The sequence below is a fragment of the Lepidothrix coronata genome, unplaced genomic scaffold, assembly GCF_001604755.1.
Source record: "Lepidothrix coronata isolate B3197 unplaced genomic scaffold, Lepidothrix_coronata-1.0 Scaffold246, whole genome shotgun sequence".
Taxonomy (NCBI): domain Eukaryota; kingdom Metazoa; phylum Chordata; class Aves; order Passeriformes; family Pipridae; genus Lepidothrix; species Lepidothrix coronata.
The window spans coordinates 396,908-419,536 of NW_016690426.1; the positions used below are offsets into that span (position 1 = coordinate 396,908).

Here is a 22,629-nt window from a genome sequence, read left to right on the forward strand (position 1 = left end):
TGGATTTCTTTCAACAAATTTTTCTTAGGAATATTTATAGTTTATTAATTTCCATGCCACTCTTTAGTTTAGCATTTTGCCAGATGCTTCCCTGTGAGGTGGTGAGGCCCTGGCACAGGTTGCCCAGAGAAGCTGTGGCTGCCCCAGCCCTGGAAGTGTCCAAGGCCAGCTTGGACGGGGCTTGGAGCAACCAGGAAGATGTTGCTGCCCAAGGCAGGGAGTGGAACTGGATTGGCTTTAAGGTCCCTTCCCAGCCAAACCATTCTGCAATTCTGTGATTCCAAGTCACCTTGCACTCCATCTGCCTTTGGAGATCTGCTTTCCTTACAACTGCACGCTCTCATTTTGAAAATCTTACTTTTGCAACGTTTAGTTTTTTTTCACATCAAAAAACTTTTCCCAACAGTGGTACATTAATTAACATGGGAACTTCTTCACTCCCCTCAGTACTGCAGACAACTAACAAGGGAAGGAACTTTCACCAAAGGACACTTCGGGTACAGCAATAGCTTGACAATGTCTTCCTTTCCTCAGCACTGATGAACAGCTGAAACACCAGAAAATTTCAGTCATTAACTCTTAGTGTGATTCTAAAGGAGCAACTCACCCGATTCTCTTCTTCTGTTCTGTACCAGCTTTGAACTTTAACATTGAAAGAGCTCAACACGAACCACTGAAGAAAAATAATTCTTTTAAAAAAAGGAAACCTAATCAAGAACAAAAAAAGGACTGTTAAATCCTGTCCCCAGCTGACTCCCTCTGAGATTTAGCTGAGACATTTGATCACACTTAGAAAACAGAGATGTTATCACTGACTACTTTATCAAGCTCTTGTGAGGATTAATTATATAGGCTGCGGTGTAGGTCACAGGGAGTGTGAGGGAGTGAAAGGTACTCCATAAAAATAGTTGCTTAGAACAACGAGGAATAACCTGACATAGGCTAGAATTTCTTAAAAACATGTGAAATTTTGCAAAAAGGGGTAACAGTCCAAGCCAGGATTTTTTTAATGTTGAGAATATTAACTGTAAAACTCGAAGAAAACTTAAAATACTCCATATTGAATTGCTTAAATACTCCATATTGAATAATCTTAATTATGTTGCTGCATGATTAAAGACTGAAGTATTAATTCAAACTCACGTCTCACAAGGCGATCTCTGTTCACTTTTTACCCGCACCACGTTTAATTACGCTAAGCACACTGCTTTGCTTTTGCTATAAAACAGTTAATGCCAAGACCAATAAAGGCACCAACAAAGACCCAAAGCTCATAAAAACAATCTTAACTTAACAAACATTAAAAGGCAGATGCTAGAAGACGAATGCTTATTTCACGCTATGACCGCGGAGTGGACTGGGGATGCTTGAAAACCCTGGAATGTGTAATTTTGTACGGTGAGTAGGAGCAGGACGAGTCGTGCCTCAGTTTCCATCGCGTTGGAGCAGCGTGAGGGTGGCAGTGCCCGGGCACTGGGCTCGGTGCCACGCTGCCCTGCCTGCCCGGGCTCCAGCTCCCTCCAGGGCCCACCAACTGCGGGCACGGCCCTCTCTCTGGAATGGTGGCCAAGAGCTGGACTGGCCAAGAGCCGTGGAGTTCAGGGAGGGGAGCCCAGCAAAGGCCACACGTTCAGCCCACTGGGGCTGATGGACCTGCTCGTGCCCAAAGACAATAAGGCAGGTATAACCTAATCCCGCTCTCCATCGCCTCACCTGGCTCTGCGGCACCAGTGGCTGCCCGGGGCAGGTCACGCTCCGTCCAGGGCATCGCCATCCGGCCACCTCGCTCCTCACGGAGCTCCTGCAGGCTGCGGGAATTACAGGATCAATGCGGTTGGAAAAGCCCTCCCAGCCCATGGATCCCCCCTGTGCCCGATGCCCACCTTGTCCCCCAGCCCAGAGCACTGAGTGCCACGGCCAGGCCTTCCTGGGACACCTCCAGGGATGGGCACTCCAAACCTCCCTGGGCAGCCCCTGCCAAGGCCTGACCACCCTTTCCAGGAGGAAATTCCTCCTCCTGTCCCACCTGAGGCTCCCCTGGCGCCGTTCATTGCCCCTCGCCCCGGTGAGGGCCGTCAGGGGGTGCGGAGCGGAGCCGCGATGGGCTCTGTGCCGCATCCCCGTGAGGGGAAGGGGAGCAGGGGGAACGGAGAGGGAAAGGGAGCGCTCTGAGGCGGCGGGGCCGGGGGTGCGGGCAGGGCGGGGAAGGCACCGAGCGGCCCCCGGCCCCGGCGGGGAGGGAGGCGGAGGAGGGCGCGGGGCGGCCCGGGCACGGCGGCCCCGTCCGCGCTCCCCCTTCCCAGCCCCGGCCATGAATATGTAACTCCCCTCTATTTCCCGAGCTCCATTGCGGAGCCGCCGCTCGCCATATTGCGCTGCGGGGGTTGCGGCGGCAGCGCCGGCCGGAGGGACCCGGGCGGGACCCGGCGGCACTCGGTGAGCGGGGCCGGGCGGGGCCGCCGGGGCTGTCCCTGTGGGGGCCGGCCAGGGCAGGGCAGGGCAGGGCAGGGCTGGGCTCGGGCGGTGCCGGTGCCCGGAGCGGGGCTGCCCCGGGGCGGGAGGCGGAGGGGAGGCTGCGGGCGGCGTTGCGGGGCGGGGGGCGCCGCTCGGGGCCGGGGTGTCCGGGAGGAGCCGTGGCAGGGCGGCCCCCGCGCACCCCGACCCCGCGGCCGCGGGCACCGAGCCGCCCCCGGGCCGGCGGGGGCTGCACCGCGGGGCGATGTGTATCTGTCACGTAGGTGTGTATGGGTGCGCACATAGTGTCTGTGGGCGCGGGGGAGCTGCGGGCAGGGGCAGCGCACGCCGCCCCACACGGCAGCCGCAGTACCGCAGCGGCAGCCCCGGAGCGCGGCACTGCGAAACGCCGTCCTTGGGAGGGGAGAGCCGGTTAGCGCGGGCAGGAGCCGGTATTGTTGGGGCTGCGGATCGCCCCCTCTGTAAAATATGGTGGTGGATATGATTTATAGCTCTGCGTCCGCGGTCTTTTGTCTCCGCCGGAGCCCCGCGCATCGGGGTGTGCGAGGGGTGATGCTCCTGAGCTGGTGCTCGGAGCGACCTGGCTGCTCCTGCTCCTGCTCCTGGGAAAATGTCGCTTCCCACGGGGCAGCAGGTGCAGGAAGACGCTGTGGATGTGCCTCCTCCCTTCGCACCCGTTCTCGCTGCTTCCCATACGAATTTAGCACCTGTTCCTTGCCAAGTTGTTCACTCTGCGGTAGCTGCCTCTCCAGAATCACTTGCCTCCCTTCCTCCGAGCCCATGGCACAGTGCATGTATGAAACAAGCACTGAGCAATGTTCTCCTCGGGATTTTTGTAAGCTGTTTGTTTTTCAGACCCTCTCCTATGGAAAATAATTGGATCGAGTGCCTAATTCTGCAGAAATCCAGAGGACAGCTAGTGGAGAAAGATGATTTCCAGCATGATAAATCATAATCCAGCCCTGTTTGGAAGTGGCTGTAGCTCTGTGTAATAACTGTGCACTGCACACGGGCTTTTACGGATTAAAGGGAATTGCTTGCATTTGAAAGAACGTGACTGGTGTGCGGGGGAAATTATTGTTGCTTGGGGAAAGTTCTTTAATCAAATATGTCACTCATTTCACTGACAAAGGCTCAATTTGTCATAGGAGTTCCCTGCAGAGGTACTCTAATTTGTATTCATCTGTGTTTTCATTAAAAACTTGTGTAATGAGATCATTTGACTTTCTTATACATCATGTCAAGCTCAGAGCTGGCACTCAGCATGTCAACTGAGAGAGAGGCACAGCAGCAGAAATGGATAAGCAGCATAATTTCTGTTAAAATATGTATTTGTTTGAAGGGTTAACTTTGTCAGTTGTTTGGAGGTGGGAGGAATTCTCTTTGGGCAGTGTGAGCTGAGTGTCAGCCACGAGCTTTTTGGCTGGGTCTGGCTCTGTAATGGTCCCTTTCAACAATGACAAGTTTGGAACATCTTTATACCTTATTGACCCTGCAAATAGTCATTGATAATATTTAAAAACTACCTTATTTTTTTGGTGTTTGACTTTGTAATAATACAGGGGCACAGATGTTGCATTGGAGGTGTTTTTTCACTTCTTCAGTGGCTAAAATTCTGACCTGTGGCTTCAAAGCTTTGAAGCCCCAGCCTTGCTGCAGCTGCCAAGAAAAGCACTGCTTGTCATGTCTTAGAGGGGAAATAATATGCAGGCCCTGGCAAAATAAATTGCACAGGTCTCCCTTTATCAATGGTGCTTTGTGTTTTAAGAGTGATATGTGGTAATGGGTTGAGTGCAGAGACTTGGTTGGGCATCTTGGGGGATTACAGCAGAATTCTGGCATTTCCAGGGCTGTGTTACCATTCAGGAGGAATGTGGTTGGCACCCATAGGAACGCCGTCAGTCTTGGATGTGAAATAGATGTTGGGAGAACTGAATTTCTGCAGCTTTCTTTAAACTCTTTCCCATGCTTACAAAAAGAATGGAACTGGGGGAAAAAGGAGCTTCAAAAACCAAGATACAAGTCTGGACTGCTCAGCTGTATTTTTCCTATAAGGAGCACTGGATCTGCTCTTACTGCAGCACCAGTTCTAGGAACATGCGGGAAAGAAATATCGGAGTAAAGGAATTCCCTCCATCTTTTTTTCCCTAAATACCTTTTACCTATTTTTTTCTGAATAGATCAGCAGCTTAATAATGGTATAGACAGAGAGGACAAGAGATTGGAGAAGGGATGTTGTTGGAGCTCAGCTTGGTTCTTCTTGTTGATGAAAACAACTGGCATTCGAAGCTGACTCTAAATTCTTAATTTTCTGAGGAATGAGCAGCATTCAATGTTATGGAGCTGTTTAGACTTGTTGCAGTGGAGAAATATTTTAGGAATTATCCCTCTCTGCTTTGCCCCCACTTCTGGATCGTGGGACTCCCTTGCAGACAGCTGAGAGTTAGCAGTAATATTCTGCTGACTAATTAAAAACCTAATCCATGCTTTACTCTTCACCTCTTGGTGAGAGCATTAAACTGTTTTGGATAATTACTGGGTTAAACTGTGTGAATATTGCTCCTGTAGTACTGTTTACAAAATGTACAATCTTATTTGTGAGGGAGTCGTTTGAATGCAAATTGTTCTTCACCGTCACCCAGCTTTCGGCTGCTTCGTTGCCAAATTAACAGTTTGGCTTCTATATATTTATTGTAGCTATTAAGTCAATCATACATGAGATGGCTTGAGTCTTTTTGTCTCTCAAGTGTTGTGGGGGAGTTTATTTTCTGTTTGTTAACAGCCAAGCTGTCTTTTGTTCTCATCAAGAAAATTCTCTCACTGTTGGTTGTGGCTTCACTGTGATAACTGCTAAGTGGGGGGGAAATCTTTCTGTCTGTCTAACATAGCTCTGGAAAAACTGGAATCCAAGCATATTTCTTGATCTGATATTCTCAGAATTGTTCCTATAACGTAAATGCAACAGAGCAGCTGTCCAGGAAGGTGATGAGCAGCTTTTCTGTCGGTGGGATGAAAAATCTCAAACCCCCTTCATTTCCCCATGGAAATAGAAGCAGATCTGTGCTGGCTCCTCAAGCTTTGGAGTTCAGGGTTAGTGTGGTTATTTCCACATGCCTTTGGGTTTAGACTGTCTTGGAAACTGGGTCTTTCCAACCTTTTCCACCCTGGGCTCGCGATGGGCGTCTGAGGGCTGGAACAGTGCAGCAGGGGCAGCAGGAGGTACGGCCCTGGAGAGAAATTAAATATGCAATATTAATGTATCAGCTCTCTAGCTCCTTTTTCAAGTCACCCTGAAGTTATCTGCATGTTTGCAGGTTGGGATGACAGAGCTGCCTGACCCCACAACTGTCAGGAAGGAACCTGGAATGTGCACACACCTCTGGCTGGAGGTTCGGGTTTGCTCAGTGTTACATTCAGGACTGCAAAGTCCTGCAGGCAGAATGGAATCAGTGGGTTTCATTTCACCACCAAAAGTAGGTTGAGCTGTTGGGTGGAGAACAGCTGTGGGTTGGTTTTTTTCCTCCTGGTATAACTGTAGCTGTAGAAGTGATTTTTACCAGCAGAATCACCAGCCAAGAACTGTATTTCTCCACGTTTCCAGTGTAAAAACTGAAGAGACTGAGTTTTCTCGAGAGCCAACCTTCGCTGCCTTTGTGGAGATGGGAAAGGTCATTTGAACTGTAGTGCAGGGATGTTCCAAGGATTTGTGTTAAAATGCACAGCAAATGTAAAAGCTACAGCAGTTGAAATGATCAAACCTCACCTTATTGATTGCAGTGGTCAGGTCTTGCTTTTGGCAGCTGTTGCTTCAGGGAGACAGCAAGAAAGTGGTTCACCTCAAAAAAAATGTGCCAGCAGTGCAGGACAAGGAAAAACCCCAAAATCTCATTAGAAATATCCTAAGGCAACACATGTCATTCCTGGCCTGTTTGTGCAAATTTAGTTGCTCCAACAGATTCGGCTTTTCTGGAGTTTGAAGTTTTACTTTTGTTTGCTCCCAAAAATTTTCAGTCCTTTATCCCTCCTATCTGATACAGTACTGAAATGAATATTAGAAAGGCATTTTTGCTTTTCTCCATCCCAGTTGGTTATTAACTCTGCAGTCTAAGGTTGATTTAAGAGACGAAAAAGTTCATTTTTGAAACTCACCTGGGTAGACACACACTCTTCCTAATATGAGAAACTTCGCATAAAATTTAACAACTAGCAGATAAAATCACAGTTCTACTCCTCCAGAGTTCTGCTTAATATTGTTGCTTCACAGGGCTAAATTATGGCTTGGTAGTGGCTGTTTTCCTTTTTATTTGAGTTGTTGGCCAAGGTCTCTGGCACGGCTGAGGTCAAGTGCTTGCCTGATCTATTGACCCACATTAGCAGTGAAAAGCTGCTGTTCCTGTACCGGCTGTGGGGTTTGTTTTCACTCCTAGCAGAAGCATTAATGTTGTAGCATATTTTAATACTAGTTTGGACAAGATATCGATGGTGTGAGAGGCAAAGTACCAGGATTTCAGCTTTAGTGATTAAAGTAACCTTACTGCCTGATGCATTAGAACAGTGGGCAATGTTTGCCCTTTTTTTGGTGTGTGTACCAAAACCTGTGAAGTTTTCTAATCAATCTCTTTGAGATTAAAAAAAACCCCTAAGCTTTTTAATTAAACGCACAGAGAAGCACCAACTTAAAATCACAAACTTGTGTCACATCCAAAGGTATGTGACTGTTCTTAACACTGTGACAAAACAGCCTGGAGTATCATAAGAAGTGTAATTTGGTGCCTTTTTTTTCCTTACTGCCCTTGCCATCTAAACCAGGAGGAATTATGTCCCTTGGGACACTTCTGTCAGCGTTGGATCCACTGAACCCTTCCAGAGGTGTCCATGTGCACAGCAGGTGGTTTGTGTGAGCTCACCCCCCAGGATGAGCAGCTTGGCAGCCAGGTTGGGGGTGCTCCATGGATCAGTCCCTCTCGGGTCCAGGACATCGGGAATGACGACTGAAGATCCCATATCTTAAGGCAGCAGGTGGAACACTTTCTCAGGAGAATAAATACGGTGAAGAAAGTGTAAAAGATCATGTGCTTCCAAGCCTGTGGTGTCAGAAATGCCAATATGAATTTTTTTTCCCTCTGTCAGATGTCCAGCAGCTTCCAGACATTCCATAATCACAGCTTTAGGTGTCGTTACTTGCTTTTCAAGGAAGGATTTTTTTTTTTAATGCTGAAGAGAAAGACCTGCTAAGTTTCTAGGCAGGCTGTGGGAAAAGAGGAGTTTGGGACTGGTTATCAGGAAAACTAAAATCTGGGATCTGGTGTGATTGAGAGGGACGGTCATGTTGGGAAAAGATTTTTAGTGTAATCAACTGTGGTGGCTGTTAAACTGTGCCCATGCCTTGGATTTCTCTGCATTCCTCAGTTTTATTGGCTGCTTTGGGACATTTTTGAGTCTGTGGTCTTGAATTAATTATGCAATGTCTTTCCCTCCTGGCTGGGAGCACTCCAGGGCAGCACTGAGGTTGTCTCTCTTTGCTGCTATTCTTTATAGACTGGCAAACCTCAGATTTCTCAGTATTTGAATGTACAACTTGGCACAGCTTTGTGTGTCAACATCAGCATCTGCCACTGGTGCATTTACAAATAGTTTTACTGTATTAGGAACTTCTCCACTGTGCCAGTCCATCACTTATCTGCCATTCAGTGGGACTTGGATGGACCCATCTGAACACAGAATTTTTGTTTTAATATTAGCTGTCTGGTTTTATTATAGCGAAACTGTTTTCTCAGCCATAGTGGGGCCATATTGATACAATTGATCAAAACATCAGAATGTTCATCTCTTCATTTCCTTCTGTAAATACAGGAGGAAAATAGGATGGCAAGGAACCAGGTGAAAACACTGTTAAATTGGGATTGCCAGGGTGGTTATCACATGTTTAATTTTTAATGATTTATAATAGTGAGAGGGTAAATCTGCTTTAAGTTGTTTCCTCACATCGGACATGGACCGTAACCCACATCCCCAGGTGCCACATCCACATGTCTTTTAAATCCCTCTAGGGATGGGAACTCCACCACTGACCTGGGCAGCTGTGCCAGTGCCTGACAGCCCTTTCACTGAGGAAATTATCCCAAAATCCAACCTGAACCTCCCCAGTGAGAGGACTGTGCTGGCATTTGTGAGGATTTTTGGAGGACTTAAGGTGGTGGTGAAGTTTGTAATGATGCAGGTGGTTTTAAATACACACTATCAAAAGCCCAGTTCAGAATCCAGGGATGATGCCCTGACATGGATCTGATTCCTTTCTTACTTCCCAGCAACACTGTTGGCCCTGGAGTTGCTGGTGTGCTGGTTTCTTTCTTTCATGGAGCACAGATTGTAAAATCAGAGAATCAGCCGGCTTGGAAAAGACCTCCGAGATCATCAAGTCCAGCCCTTGATCCAACCCCGCTGTGGTTCCCAGCCCATGGCACTGATGCCACATCCACTCTCACCTTCAACACCTCCAGGGACGGAGACTCCATCCCCTCCCTGGGCAGCCCATTCCAGTGGGCTGATTACCGTCTCTGGAAAGAATTTCTTCTAATATCCAACCTAAGCCTCCCCTGGCACAGCTTAAGATACCTGTTCCGTGGAAGACAAGGGGAATATGGTTTTAAAACTGAAAGAAGGTAGGTTTAGATTGGATATTTGGAGGAAATCCTTCCCTGGGAGGGTGGGGAGGCCCTGGCACAGGTTGCCCAGAGAAGCTGTGGCTGCCCCTGGATCCCTGGAAGTGTCCAAGGCCAGGTTGGACGGGGCTTGGAGCAACCTGGGCTGGTGGAAGGTGTCCCTGCCCATGGCAGGGGCTGGAACAAGATGGGATTCAAGGTCCCTCCCACCCAAACCATTTTGGAATTCTATGATGATACAATTCTATGTCTCTTCTCCCTTGTTCTTTATTTTTATTCAGTGTTTCCATCACACACAGACAGTCCCAGGACGTGTTTGTTTGTAAGCTGAGATATCACCCAGTGAAAAGCGCGGTGTTGCAAATGCTTGTTATTTGTTATCAGATTTGGCTTCTGAAGCTTGGAATTGCTATTTGGAGTTTCAGCTTTATACTTTATATTAATTTGGCATCTTTTATAGTCCTTTAATTGGCTGTGATTGTGCTGTGCACGTGAGACTTCCAGTTAATGTGTGCAAAATGTTTGAAACGTGTTGGGAGCCTCTCATTTTTAGCCATGGCAGGCATTTACAAAGGAGCTCACATTACCCATCAGTATTAACTATAAAGTGTTTGGTAATAATTTTGAAATTAGCCCATTAATATACTTTTAGGCATTTTATGAATAGCTGGAACTGTTCACTTGATAACATTGATTTATTTTTTTTTATCTGATCCTCATGAATTTGCAGATGGATAGTTAACCTGCCCCCACTTACAGCTCTATCCTAAGTGTTCTTTTTCTTAAATACATGGCTATATCATGTGTTTGTGAAGAAAACTCCCATTTAAGCAGATTTGCTGGATGTTCTGTATAACAGAACAGGTGTCTGAGGGCCCAATTCCCTTGTTGCTGTTTTAACAGCTCAGACAAATGGATTCTACTCTGTATAAAGCCAGTGGTCACTGTTGTCCCAAAAAAGCCTTCTGATGTTTCTTATGCGGGCAGGGAGGATGCTCACAGAATAATTGGCCACATAGATTGTAAAAGGTCAGATTTCTTCAGCTTTTTATTGTGGCAGTGGTTTATTGGTGGTAGTTGCTGTTGGCTTTTTTTGGCTGGGTCACTTTCTACACAGCAAAACTAAGGATAAATGTCTCTGATAGTGAGAGAACTCCATCGTCAGAATAATTTGGGTTGGAAGAGACCTCCAGAGGTGATCTGACACAACCTCCTGGTAAAAGCAGGTCAGGTTGTTCCCCACCACATCCCCACCACAGTTGTGTGACTGTCTCCGATGCTGAATGGAAATACTTTCTCATTTTGGTTTTGGTACCTTAGGTAATTGTTGCTCTCTGTCTGGCTCGTAGTGTGAGCCCACAGCACAAGCTCCTCGAGGTTTTAAATGGGATTTTAATGTCTGAAGCAGACGGTGATGATGGAGAGCAAATCGTATCCTAATTTGGGTGTTGGAGGTGAGCTGCCCTACAGAGGCACTGTGTTGTGATTGCAACCCTGAACATCAGGGCATGGGGTTGAACTCGGTGTTAGCGCAGCTCAGGTGTGATTGTGTCGAGGGAAGGTGACTGTGCACGTGGCAAGTAGAATATTGAATGCAGTTTGCAACCAGGAGGTGAAAAGCTTCCCAGTAGGGGATGTTGTGACACTGAACTTCACTGGGAGGACAAGGCCTGGTGGGTGAAGGGACTAAAGCCACTTCAGTAAGACTTTGCTCTCTTGAGCTGAGCCCCTTTGGAGATCAGGGTCATTATAGGCAGTGCCACATAAACTCAGGAGAGGCAGCTGGAGGAGTGGTGACAATAGGGAGGAAGGGGAGGCACAGGCAGATGCAGTGACACACTTGTTCAGGATCACTGAGCAGTTCAGTTCAGAGCTGGGAACAAACTGAGCTCCAGGCCAGAGCCTGATTCCACTGTCTCCCAGGGATCTTTTGATCCGGAGAGGAAAAAACTTTCCGAAGAGCGTGAATGCTGAAGGTACTGCTGGATTATAACCTGCTGTTGGTTGTCCTACCTTATAACTGAACACAGAGCCATCCGAGCTGCCAGTGAACTGCAGGGAAGATTAATTTCTTCAGATAGTGTCTTCCAGAAGTGTATGAATTTTTTTTTCTTCAAATCAAGCTCTTCAGTCAGAAAGTAAAAGCAGAAAAAAACTTACATTTCAGCCTTTTTTAATTGAATAAATTTAAATGAATGACGGAATTGAAGACTTTGTGAAAACATGCAATCTGCCCCCGGTACTAGTTTTAGTATGAGAGAGAGAGTAAAACCCCAAACTCTAATCCTTTTAAGCCTCCAAGTAACTGCAGTATGATACCTGTTTTTAAAGGACCTAATCCTTTGGAAAGAAAAACCGGAATGGCTGAAGGTGCTGTTGAACTTGGCACACCAAAGAGAAGTCTAACTCTTACTGTTTTAAGTCTAAATATTTACCTTTTACAACTTGGAACAGAAATCAGTTGATCTCTAAGATTTTAATACTCTGTAAAAATATGTGTAATAGATTTTTTTTAAGAGCCTGATGCAATTTTTTTTTCCTCAAAAGTGTTGTTTTTTTTCATGAAAGTATCAGAAATGTGGACACTGTTTAGAGTTGCATTGGGGTGATGTGGTTATGGCTGGGTTTGTGGGTTATCTGCTCCAGCTGCTTGGCACCATTCCAGCCTTTCCCTGCCCTCGGGGTGTGCTGACACAACCACACCTGCACATGCTCTTTAGCCTTTGCCTGGGCTAAAATAGGGCTAAAATAGGCATTGCAGAGCATTTTGGAGCATAATCCAGGTTGTGAGGGATCTCTGGGGGCATCTAGAGGAAAGCCTCTGGTTCCCTGGTTAAAGCAGGACAACCATCACTGTTAGTGCCAACACAGGAGCTTTAGGGAACCAACATAGTGCCAACACAGGGAGCCTTAAATTGTTCTAAATGACAAATTTCGAGATGTAAGTCAAGGAGCCATGGTGTATTGGTGGGTCTGAGGGGTGAGAGAGCTCTGCAAGGTAAATTGGGAAGAGCAGGAGCAGAGACACCTCCTTCAGAAGAAGGACACTGGCATAAATTCCCCAGCTGGTGAGGAGGCAGGAGATCCAAGGGCCTTTCACATGGGCTCTTCCACACTGATATTTTTTCCCTGTAACCGCCTGTTTTCCAGCACTTCAGGAACAAGACTTATTTTCTTGTGAAGTTTTGGAACCCCAACCATTTTTCTTCAAATTTGTTTTAGAAAATGAGCACAAAGAGCGGGATTGCATAAGCCCTGTTTTCCAAGGAAATCAGGCTTAAATAGGAAGTTTTCAGCTGGAGTGATGTACTGCTCTTTCCTGGAGCCACAGGCTCATCTCCCAGCACTGTTCAGCTTGTGGGTGAAGTTTGGATTTATGAAGTCAGTCCAAAGCTTCCTGAGCTCCTTAAGAACAGCACAGCTGGCGTTTGTTTTGTTTTGTTTTTAACACTGTAACAACAGGGAGAACTGAGCAACAGCCTGGGTATGATAAACCAAAATTGACCCATTCTGATAATCTTGAACAATCCCCCTGTTTCCAGTTTTCTTCTACAAAAGATGCAAATCAACCAGGCAGGTTTTAGGACTAAACACCAAATGTCAGCTTGTTTCCCTTTTTCCAGCTGCTGTTTGGAGCAGGGGAGGGACAGGGAATCAAACCTGGAGAAATTAGATGAGCTTTAAGGTCCCTTCCAACCCAAAGTATTCCAGGGTTCTACCTAATAACCATAACAGTGGATGTGGCTACTTTATGTCAGGCTTTTTTTCCCCCTCCTTCTTTTTTCCTAAGGTGAGAAAACTCTGATTTCTGTGCCTGGATGGAAGAAGATCTAATAATCTTCACTGCACTGCTTCTCTTGCTTTTCCCTTCACAATTAATTAAACCTTACAAAGTAACCTTGTTCTCCAGAGAGGTTTTGGCTCTTTTCGTATAGAACTTGATGAGTTGGAAACTGGATTATAATGTATGTGGTAGATGCTGATAGAAAATGCATTTGGCTGCTGAATTGAAGGGTCTGGAAATACAAATTTAGGTTTAAAAAAGTGGTAAAAGAAAGGAAGAAAGCACTTCTTCCACTGAGTAGAAATGTCTGCAGCCGTAATCTTGCTACTTCTATAGTTATATTTATTTTTTTAAACATACTCCTCAGTCCAGGGTAAGTTTTCTTGCTTCAAGGCAGGAATTTTTGGAGAGGTGGGAAGGATTGCCAGTGTGAGAGTATCTTTTGTTCAGAAACATCCTTTTCTTCTGTCGTTTTCCCCTCACTTTTTCACGTCTGCAGTGACCATGTGTGGTAATTTTGCCTCATCTCATCCAATAATCCTGAAATTCTGATGGGACAGCGTTGCAGTTTCTCTGTGTGGTCCTTTGTTTTATCGGTCAGTGACTGCGTTGCACTTGATCTTTCAGCATTCCCTAAACTTCTGTTTGGAAACTCCACGCAGTGTGTTTTCAGGAGGAAGGAAAAGCCATCCTGGTGTGCCCCAGTGAGCACTTTCAGCTGGTTTTTGTGTCATGTCTAATTTTGCCCTTCCCCTTGGTCAGGAGGCCGACCCTGCTGCCCCCCTCTGCACATTTGTGAGTGGATGTTTTAGGAATATTTTCCACATCAGGTGGCGTTTGCAGCGTTGGCATCGCACGGCCGAAGTTTATGGCCTTCAGTTCCGTGTCACTTTTGTTTAACAACTCAGTTGATTTTTGCCAAGTGTTCACGGCTCACTGGCTCCCTCAGTTTTTCTGGAGGGGCACAGAGCACGGATTATCCGTGGAGCTGTGGATGAATAAGTGTTCCCCCAGAACTCCTGCTTCGCTGGCACAGAGGCCGCTGTGTCTGCGAGGATCTGGAATTCCACTGGCTCAGGAGAGGGAGTGGATCCTGTACCGGGCGCGCAGGAGTGTTGAGCTTGTTTCTCTTCTCCTTCCCAGCCATGTCTCAGGCCGTGCAGACCAACGGGACACAGCCCCTGAGCAAGACCTGGGAGCTGAGTCTGTATGAACTGCAGAGAACACCTCAGGTAATCCTCGAATCCCAGAGTGCTTGGGTTGGAAGGGACCTCTGGAGATCCCCCAGTCCAACTCCTGCCAAGGCAGGGTCACCTGGAGCAGGTGACACAGGGACACGTCCAGGTGGGGTTGGAATGTCTCCAGAGAGGGAGAGTCCAGGCTCTCCCTGGGCAGCTGTTCCAGTGCTCTGTCACCCTCATGGAAAGTTCTTCCCGTGTTGAGGTGGAACTTGTTGTGTTTTAGTTTCTGGCCATTGCTCCTTGTGCTGTCAGTGGGCACCACTGGAGAGTCTGGCACCATCCTCTGACCCACCTTGGAGTTTTTGATGTGCATTAATGAGATCCCCCTCAGTCTTCTCTCCAGACTAACCAGGCCCAGCTCCCACAGTCTCTGCCCATAACACAGATGCTCCAGACCCCAACTCATCTTCATGGCCTCCACTGGACCCTCTCCAGTAGCTCCTTGTCTTTCTTGTGTGCTACAGAGCTGGCCTTGCTGGCAGTTTGATGTGTTTCTGTAGGTCCTGTTTTGTCTGCTTGCCGTGTTTCCCTGTAGTAACACACGCCATCTCCATGAGGCAGTGTCTAAATTCCTTCAAAGAACTTTTCCCTTCCGTGGCACTAGGAAGCCATCACGGATGGGCTGGAGATCGTGGTGTCCCCCCGGAGCCTGCACAGCGAGCTGATGTGCCCCATCTGCCTGGACATGCTGAAGAACACCATGACCACCAAGGAGTGTCTGCACCGGTTCTGCGCCGACTGCATCATCACGGCCCTGCGGAGCGGGTGGGTGACACCGCGGGAAAGGGGAGCCAGGAGAGGCTGAGGGTTCGTGTGGGACAGTCACTGTACACCTTTCACATCTCCTTCCACCTCCAGCCATCTCTGGCACACAGATCTCATTCTTCCCTCATGAAAAACCATCCCATAACTCCGTTTCTTGCAAGGAATTGAAACCCTCTTTTATATTCTTTTTTTAACTGTTTAATCCAGTAACAGTAAACCAAACGTTACTTTCAAAAATAAATTTCATTTCCCTTATTCTTCCTTTTCCTAATAATAAGTTTCAGATTGTGTGGCCTTCAGCTGTAGTTCTGCTTCCAAGCTTCACTCCTGTGCTAAATGCAAATATCTTTTCTTGTACTCTTCAGTTACACATTCATATTTTCCCAGATAGAATTCTGAGGTAACCAGTAGCAATTAAGGCAATGATGGTTTTATTTCTGATAATGGCAATTATCTGTGTCACGCTTGATTTGCTGTGCCTGGGTAAATTCTGATGAGTAATTAGGAAAAATTCATTAGAGGGAAACAAACCATCAGGAGTAAAGACACCAGGCTTTCAGCTACTGAGGCCTCTTCCTCTCCCAGGAAAAAGATGGTGTGATCCTGCTGTTTTAGTTAAATGAGCACAAATAGTAGGAAGGACAAGATTGGGTTAGTTTTCCCAGTAATTAGTGCTTGAACAATTGAATAGATTTCTTAGCCTTTGTTTTGCCCTGTGAGTGCTAGAAATCACGGAATCCCAGAATCCCAGAATGGTTTGGGTTGGAAGGGACCTTAAAGCCCATCCAGTCCCACCCCCTGCCCTGGGCAGGGACACCTTCCACCAGCCCAGGTTGCTCCAAGCCCCGTCCAACCTGGCCTTGGACACTTCCAGGGGCAGCCACAGCTTCTCTGGGCAACCTGTGCCAGGGCCTCACCACCCCTCATAGGGAAGGATTTCTTCCTAAGACTGTGCCTTAATATAATTTCCACTAGAGATCCATTTTTAGTAGGTGAAAATCCAGCCAGAGAGTGGAGGGAAGAACCGGTTGGCAGAGTGGGACTTTTGAACTCCTTGGTCTAAACACAGTTTGTTCAGACATACCTTAAAATAAAAAAGCAGCAGGGAGAGGTATGTTTGGGATTTTTGTTTAAATATCTGCAACTACCATCCCAGATTTACTATAAATACTGAGTCTTAGCGAGCCCTTTGACTAAGAATGGCAGCAGCAGGGCAGAGTTTTGTCCCTGCTGGAGAGTTAGTGCCGTTTGCTTCCTTCTTGTTCACGTCCAGCAACAAAGAATGTCCCACGTGTCGCAAAAAGCTCGTCTCCAAGAGATCCCTGCGCCCAGACCCCAACTTCGATGCTCTCATCAGCAAGATTTACCCGAGCAGAGATGAATATGAGGCTCATCAGGAGAGGGTGCTGGCAAGAATCAGCAAACACAACAACCAGCAAGCCCTGAGCCACAGCATCGAGGAGGGATTAAAGATCCAGGCCATGAACAGGTACGTTAATCGTGTCATTTGTCCACGTGACACCTCGTTTGCCTTCAAACTAAAAATATGCTGCCTGTGTAGCTTGAGAGTCCTCTCCTCTCCTCTGAAGTCTGCCAAAATAATTTTCAACCTTTGGCAAAACAGGTTTTTAAGCTTTTGCCTACTAAGAGAAGCCTTCGTACTGCTCCCCGCAACTCCTGTGGTGGCCTGATGGAGATTTCAGCTTAGTTTTACCCAATTATGGCTGTCATGTCTTGGATAACAACCCATAATACAAGGAATTCTGTACCAAAATACTACCCTTCCATGCAAATAAATGCACATAATACCAGGACTTAAGTTTTAGTTGCAACTTAACTCACAGGCTGGAATATGTGGTGATTGCACTGTAGTGAAATTTCCAGTGTCCATTTAAACTTCAAAGAGCCACCTGGGAAAGAGACCCCAGACTTTCTGTTGTGGTGAAGCATGGTGTGATTTGTATTTTTAATCACACATGGATTCATGTTTAGATGAAAATAAAGGTCTGCAATTGCCTGAAAAGCAACTGTGTGAAGTTAAAATGGTCTTAAAACATGTCTGGAAGTTGTTTGAGGGATAGGAAAAAATTAATGATCTTGTCTATGAGAATCTTTTTCTAAAAAAAATATTAATATTTGTACAGGGCCTGTCCCCTGGGTGAATTCTGAGTGGGGATCAGGGTTGGTCTGTATTTATTGTGCCCAGGTTACAGAGGGGCAAGAAGCAGCAGATCGAGAACGGCAGCGGAGCAGAGGATAACGGAGACAGCTCCCACTGCAGCAACGCCTCCACACACAGCAACCAGGAGGCAGGGCCCAGCACCAAGAGGACCAAAACCTCGGATGATTCCGGGCTGGAACTGGACAATAACAACACCACTGTGGCCATAGACCCTGTGATGGATGGGGCCAGTGAGATCGAGCTGGTCTTCAAGCCTCACCCCAAGCTCATGGAGAACGACGACAGCGCGCAGACGAGGTCAGTCTGCTGCTCCTCTCCATGTGCTCTGCTCCTCCTTGCTGCTGCTTTTGGCTTCTGTCACCTCTTGGGGCTTGGAAAAATCCATTTACTTTGGTCACACAACATCCTGTTCAACCATATCACAGAGTCACAGAGTGGTTTGGGTGGGAAGGGACCTTAAAGCCCATCTTGTTCCACCCCCTGCCACGGGCAGGGACACCTTCCACCCCAGGTTGTTCCAAGCCCCGTCCAACCCTTGTTTGTCCAACCCTTGGACACTTCCAGGGCTGGGGCAGCCACAGCTTCTCTGGGCACCCTGTGCCAGTGCCAAATGCAAATAAGCAAGCACTCCTTCCCTCTTCCCATTCCAAGTCAGGTACTGCTCAGCTATTGGAAAGTTACAGTAATGAGCTGTTTCAAGCCTTTGATCACAAATAAAGATGTTTTTAAGTTTTTTTTTTTAGTATTGCAGTTCACAGTAGGTAGTGGGATGATGGTGTAGTATCAGCCCCTTTCTACTATTCTGAGATTCTTTGGGAATAAACAAACCTTGTGGATGTGTCAGCAGTTTTCAGAGCAGCTTTGTGCTAGCAGGATTTGCAGGCTGGAAGGTTTTCCTGGCTTTTTTTTGTTCATAATCCAGTCCAAGCACTGACAGCAAATTTTGGCTCACAGCAATGAGTAGTTCTGTGGAGTTTCCTCAGGTCTCTTCTTGGCTTTCTCTGCTGATATGTCTCTGTAATGTCTGTCAATCTGTGAGAAGCTCCAGCTGTGAGCTGTCTTTAAAGGCCTTTTCACAACTGGTGTTTAATATTTGGAGGCGTTCCAGATGTTTTTTCCCCATCCCTGCTGCTCAGACATTGTGGTTGCTGTCACAGGTACATCAAGACCTCAGGCAATGCCACAGTGGATCACTTATCCAAGTACCTGGCTGTGAGGTTGGCTCTGGAGGAGCTTCGGAGCAAAGGAGAATCCAACCAGATGAACCTGGACACGGCCAGTGAGAAGCAGTACACCATCTACATCGCCACTGCCAACGAGCAGTACACTGTAAGCACCTCTGGCCCACACTAAATCCCACTGGTAACATGTCCTTCAGACAAATCTGATTCAATTCCACCCAGCTGCACTTGTCCCGAGTTGGCTTTAGGGTAAAATCCATGGCATCAGGTTATTTAGAAGCAGATCAGCTGCTTGTCAAGAAAATGGAGACAGCAAAGGCTTGGTTGGTAGAAAAGGAGGCATATAAATTACTTTGGGAAAATGCAGTGGTGCAGTAACTACAAGCTGGCTTATGGTGTTATTTTCCAGTTAAAATGGACGAGGGAAAAATAACACTTCGTCTGAGAATCTTGGGGTTTGGTGAGCTCGTAACTCGTGCCATGTTACTGGGGACTCCTTCAAGCCAACACTTTGAAGTGTTATTTAAGGAGCCTGTTTTACAGCACGACCAGATTTACTTCATTTGTGTCTTGCTCTTCTCTTCCAGGTGCTAAATGGGTCGTTTTCCCTGGAACTGGTCAGTGAGAAGTACTGGAAGGTGAACAAGCCCATGGAACTGTACTATGCACCCACGAAGGAGCACAAATAGGCCATGCTGGGAAACTGGGCTGGGACTGACTCTTTTTATAGCTACAACTTCTTTAATATGAAAAGAAGGCACCACCAGTATCTTCCTGGACAATACACGTGCTGCCTTTGGGCACCCTCAGTATACTCAGTAATATGATTAGACAGTATTCTGGGTTGTATTTAATTTAGTCTTTGGGTTGGGTTTTTTGGTTTTTCCCTAGGAGACTAAATGACCTTCTCCATCCAGTGCATTCCAGTGTTTGACATGCTTTTTTTGTTCCTAATGCATGATAACTGAGCGAGTGTTCCAGTTTGGAATGTCTTCATTTTGTCCAGGTAAATCTGGATTTCTCCTACATTTGACACAGTTACAGTAGCCTCTGTGAAGTACTGATGGCCAAGGAAGTCTGTTCAATAGTAGCATATGCCAAGGAAGGTGTTAAATGTTAGAATTTGGTACCAGTTCTCCATCTGAAAGATTGGTAGAGAACGGATTTTGGATGGCCTTGCAGCTAAAGGTGATTCCCTAGGAAAGGTTTATTAAGTCATTTTCTTGTGAACAAATGTGAGTTTGGCATCTTGTGAGAGGCATCACTGCCCATGGCAGGGGGTGGAACGAGATGCTCTTGAAGGTCCCTTCCAACCCAGACCATTCTGGGATTCTGTGATTCTAAACAGAGCTGTAGTGAGAAAACTTGGAAACCTTGCTGTTTACTGGGCTTAATTTGATCCTTCGGGGCAAGGGGATTCATGAGATTGGTTTGGTTTTCAGTCAGAACAAGCCCAAACAACCCAAACCCGTAACTCTTCCCCATGCAGGATGTGCCAGTGTTGATGCTTGCATCCTGGCCTCTCTGACAATGCCCTGTCCTCACAGCTTAAGGGAAGTAAATCTTGTGGAAGTGTCACAGCCCTGCTCTGTTCCCTGGAGTGGGATCTCTATTGTGAGCGTGTTAGAATGTGCTCTAAAGAACTGTCTGGAAAACTTGTTTTTTAAAGCAAATCCCCCAAATTCCAGCATGTGGCCATCAAAATGCTTTGCTTTAGGGAATTGTGCCACCCCAGCAGTGACCTTATCCTGGTGTGCGAGTAGGAAAGACTTCAACCGTAAGCTGCTCCAAGAATCTCCTTTTTTTCCTTTGCCATAGCTTTAACAAACATGGCTTAGCACTTTGGAAGACAACTTTAGTACTCGACAGCGTGTACCATTGAGTGTCTTAACCTTAGGTTTGAGTGTTCCAGCTTGGCACTGGGCCCTTGTGAGGCCTGGGAGCTGCTGTTTGCATGTTCCACCCCTCTGCCCAGGCTCTGGGCTTGGCTGTGGCTCTGGGGGAGCTGCTTCCCCTGTGTCCTGCCTGAAGGATGTTCTGTCCCCACGAGGTTCCCTTTGCTGGAGGACTTGCTGATGACCCCTCACCTCTCTGCACCTGGAGCTGGTGATGGGTGAGAAGCAAGACTTCACACCACAGTGTTGCTCCTCCTGTGTGCTGCCCGCAGTTCCACTGGTTTTGGCATGTGCTACACCAGTATTCCAATGCCTGGGATTCTCCTGGGAAGGATTTACCCTTCCCTGGCTCCAGGCTTTCCCAGCACCTGTAAATACGTGTCCTTTCCAGCTGCTGTTCCAGGTCAGCTTTATCCCGCTGAAAACTGCACAGGCTTCCTTGAGTAACTCAATTGTTTTCTCTGACTGGAGAAACTTGGGGGTTTGTGACTTGAAGTTTTGAAGCCCCAGAACACAGAGGGGGCAGTTCTTAAGGAAATATGTTCTTACTTTCTGGTGAAACGTTGCTGTATAGACTAGTAGTGCATGTCCACAGAATATAACCGGGGGGTGGGGGAGCAGCCATGGGAAATGCTTTAAATGGGGAAACTTCTAGATTAGTTGTCAGCATCCCTTCCAGTGTGAGAGCTGTAGGGATGAACAGGCCCTGAAGCAAGAGGGGTGTTTGTGAAGCTGAGCAGTCTGTCTAGGAGCTGTCTGTCACTTTGTCCCCAGTTCTTTCAAAAAGTGTGGGAGAATGTGAAGCTTTTATTTTCATGTTGTAGTGAATTTCCTGAATATTTATGTTCTTTAAATATTATATATATAATGTAGTTGTTTGATTAAACCATTGATTGCACTGTGACTCTTTAGTGCTAGAAACTATTTTATTTTCAACATGATGTTACTCTTGCCCCTTTCAAAGCCGTGTTATTTTCAAGTACATAACATGTTAGGTATGGGTAAGCCTAACTTATCTCCTATCCAACTAAAGTCCCACTGAAATGTTCAAACTGACAATAAAAGCAAAAATGTTATCAACAACCTGTTGGAACTTTCAGTGCTGCTTCCTGTTGTAGCTGATAAAGAAGCCCTTTGGGGTGTGTTTCAGTGCTGCCCCTGAGCTCCACCGTGTTGGGTGTTCCAGTCCCTTGGAAGCAGTGAACTCCAAAGGGTGTTCTGTGCCTTGAATGAGAAATAGAGGCACATAGGAGGCAGCAGCTCTTCCACTGACTTGTCTCAAGTGTTCCTGTTCCAGTCAGATCCTGTAGCCCCAGGAAGGGGATGGAGGATTTTCGCAGCACTGGGTTAAACCCCGGTACTTTTGTTCCACTGAACTGCATGAAGCAGCTTCGGTCCAAAGCAGTGGAGGGCAACCGTAAATCACCTGGGCTGAGGTGCCTTATTTTATTTTAAACAGTGAAGTTTTGTTCTTTGCTTGTTTTCTCTCTGCATTTACAACTGTTAACCAGAGGCTGCCCCTTGAGCTGAGGCAATGTCTGTGTTCACCAAGAGCTGTACTGAAGCTCTCCCACTGTGGAAGGAGATCCCTTTGTGCCCGTGCTCCTGCTGCTCCCTGGGCTGCCCCTGATTATCCCAGTTGCCTTTGAACAGCCTAAACTCCGTTAAAGCTTCCCTAAATCCCAGCTAAGCAGAAAACATCCTGAGTGCTCATGGGTTCTGCAGTAGGGAGGTGGCCGTGTCCCCAGGCACAAAGCATCCGAGGTGCCACTGCACCACCCACAGTGGGAACTGCATCACATCCTACAACTTCCCCTTGTCCTCTGGCACTAATGCTCCAGCCTGCTGTTCAGCTGATGGCCCAACACTGATTTCCAACCCTCAGCCTTCCAGCAGTCGATCAGTTCTCATTTTCTGTTCAGCACAAGCCACTTGCAGACGCCTTGACCCAACCAAGAGGTGCTGAAGGTGTGTCAGTGGTGGTGGCACAGCAGTGGGTGCTGGCTGGTACACTGGCCAGCTCTGAGTGCCTCTGAGTGCACACAGGACCAGCTGTGGCCCTGCCACCACCACCTGCTTTATCCTCCCGTTTCCCACTCTGTTCCCAACCCTGGCACTGTGGGTCAGTACAAGGACGAACAAGAAGGCCCCAAGCTCCAGCCTCGAACAAACTCTGGTGTTCTGGTAACTAATTATTGCACAACTGGCCCTATCTTGGCCTGAATTTCACTTTTCTCTGCTGCTCCAAACACCTGGGAATAGTTGCCTTGGCTTGGAAAAGGTGCACAATACCTTCTGTTCCTTAGGAGGAGCTGCAGGAGTAATCAAAAACATTTCCCACACGGGGTTTCATTAAACATTCTTTTTAACCTACTTTACTGTAATTGGAACGATTTTTGCTCCAGGTAACCAACTTTAGGACTGATCCATTAACACTGAAGTGA

The 22,629-nt window shown here is 47.1% G+C and overlaps 1 protein-coding gene across 3 annotated transcripts; it reads left to right on the top strand.

Moving 5' to 3' along the window:
- Positions 1-1,815: 1,815 nt before the first annotated feature.
- RNF2 (ring finger protein 2) lies at positions 1,816-21,268 on the top strand. 3 transcript variants are annotated; one of them, XM_017834948.1, is made up of 7 exons: positions 1,816-1,833; positions 14,065-14,153; positions 14,767-14,927; positions 16,201-16,416; positions 17,134-17,406; positions 18,267-18,438; positions 18,878-21,268. In XM_017834948.1, exons 2-7 carry the CDS (start codon positions 14,067-14,069, stop codon positions 18,977-18,979), a joined length of 1,011 nt encoding a protein of 336 aa, XP_017690437.1. In that variant the 5' UTR covers positions 1,816-1,833; positions 14,065-14,066; the 3' UTR covers positions 18,980-21,268. The 3 variants fall into 3 exon arrangements, with proteins under 3 accessions (XP_017690437.1, XP_017690436.1, XP_017690435.1); XM_017834947.1 differs by lacking the exon at positions 1,816-1,833 and adding an exon at positions 2,259-2,436; XM_017834946.1 differs by lacking the exon at positions 1,816-1,833 and adding an exon at positions 2,721-2,738.
- The last annotated feature ends 1,361 nt before the right edge of the window (positions 21,269-22,629 follow it).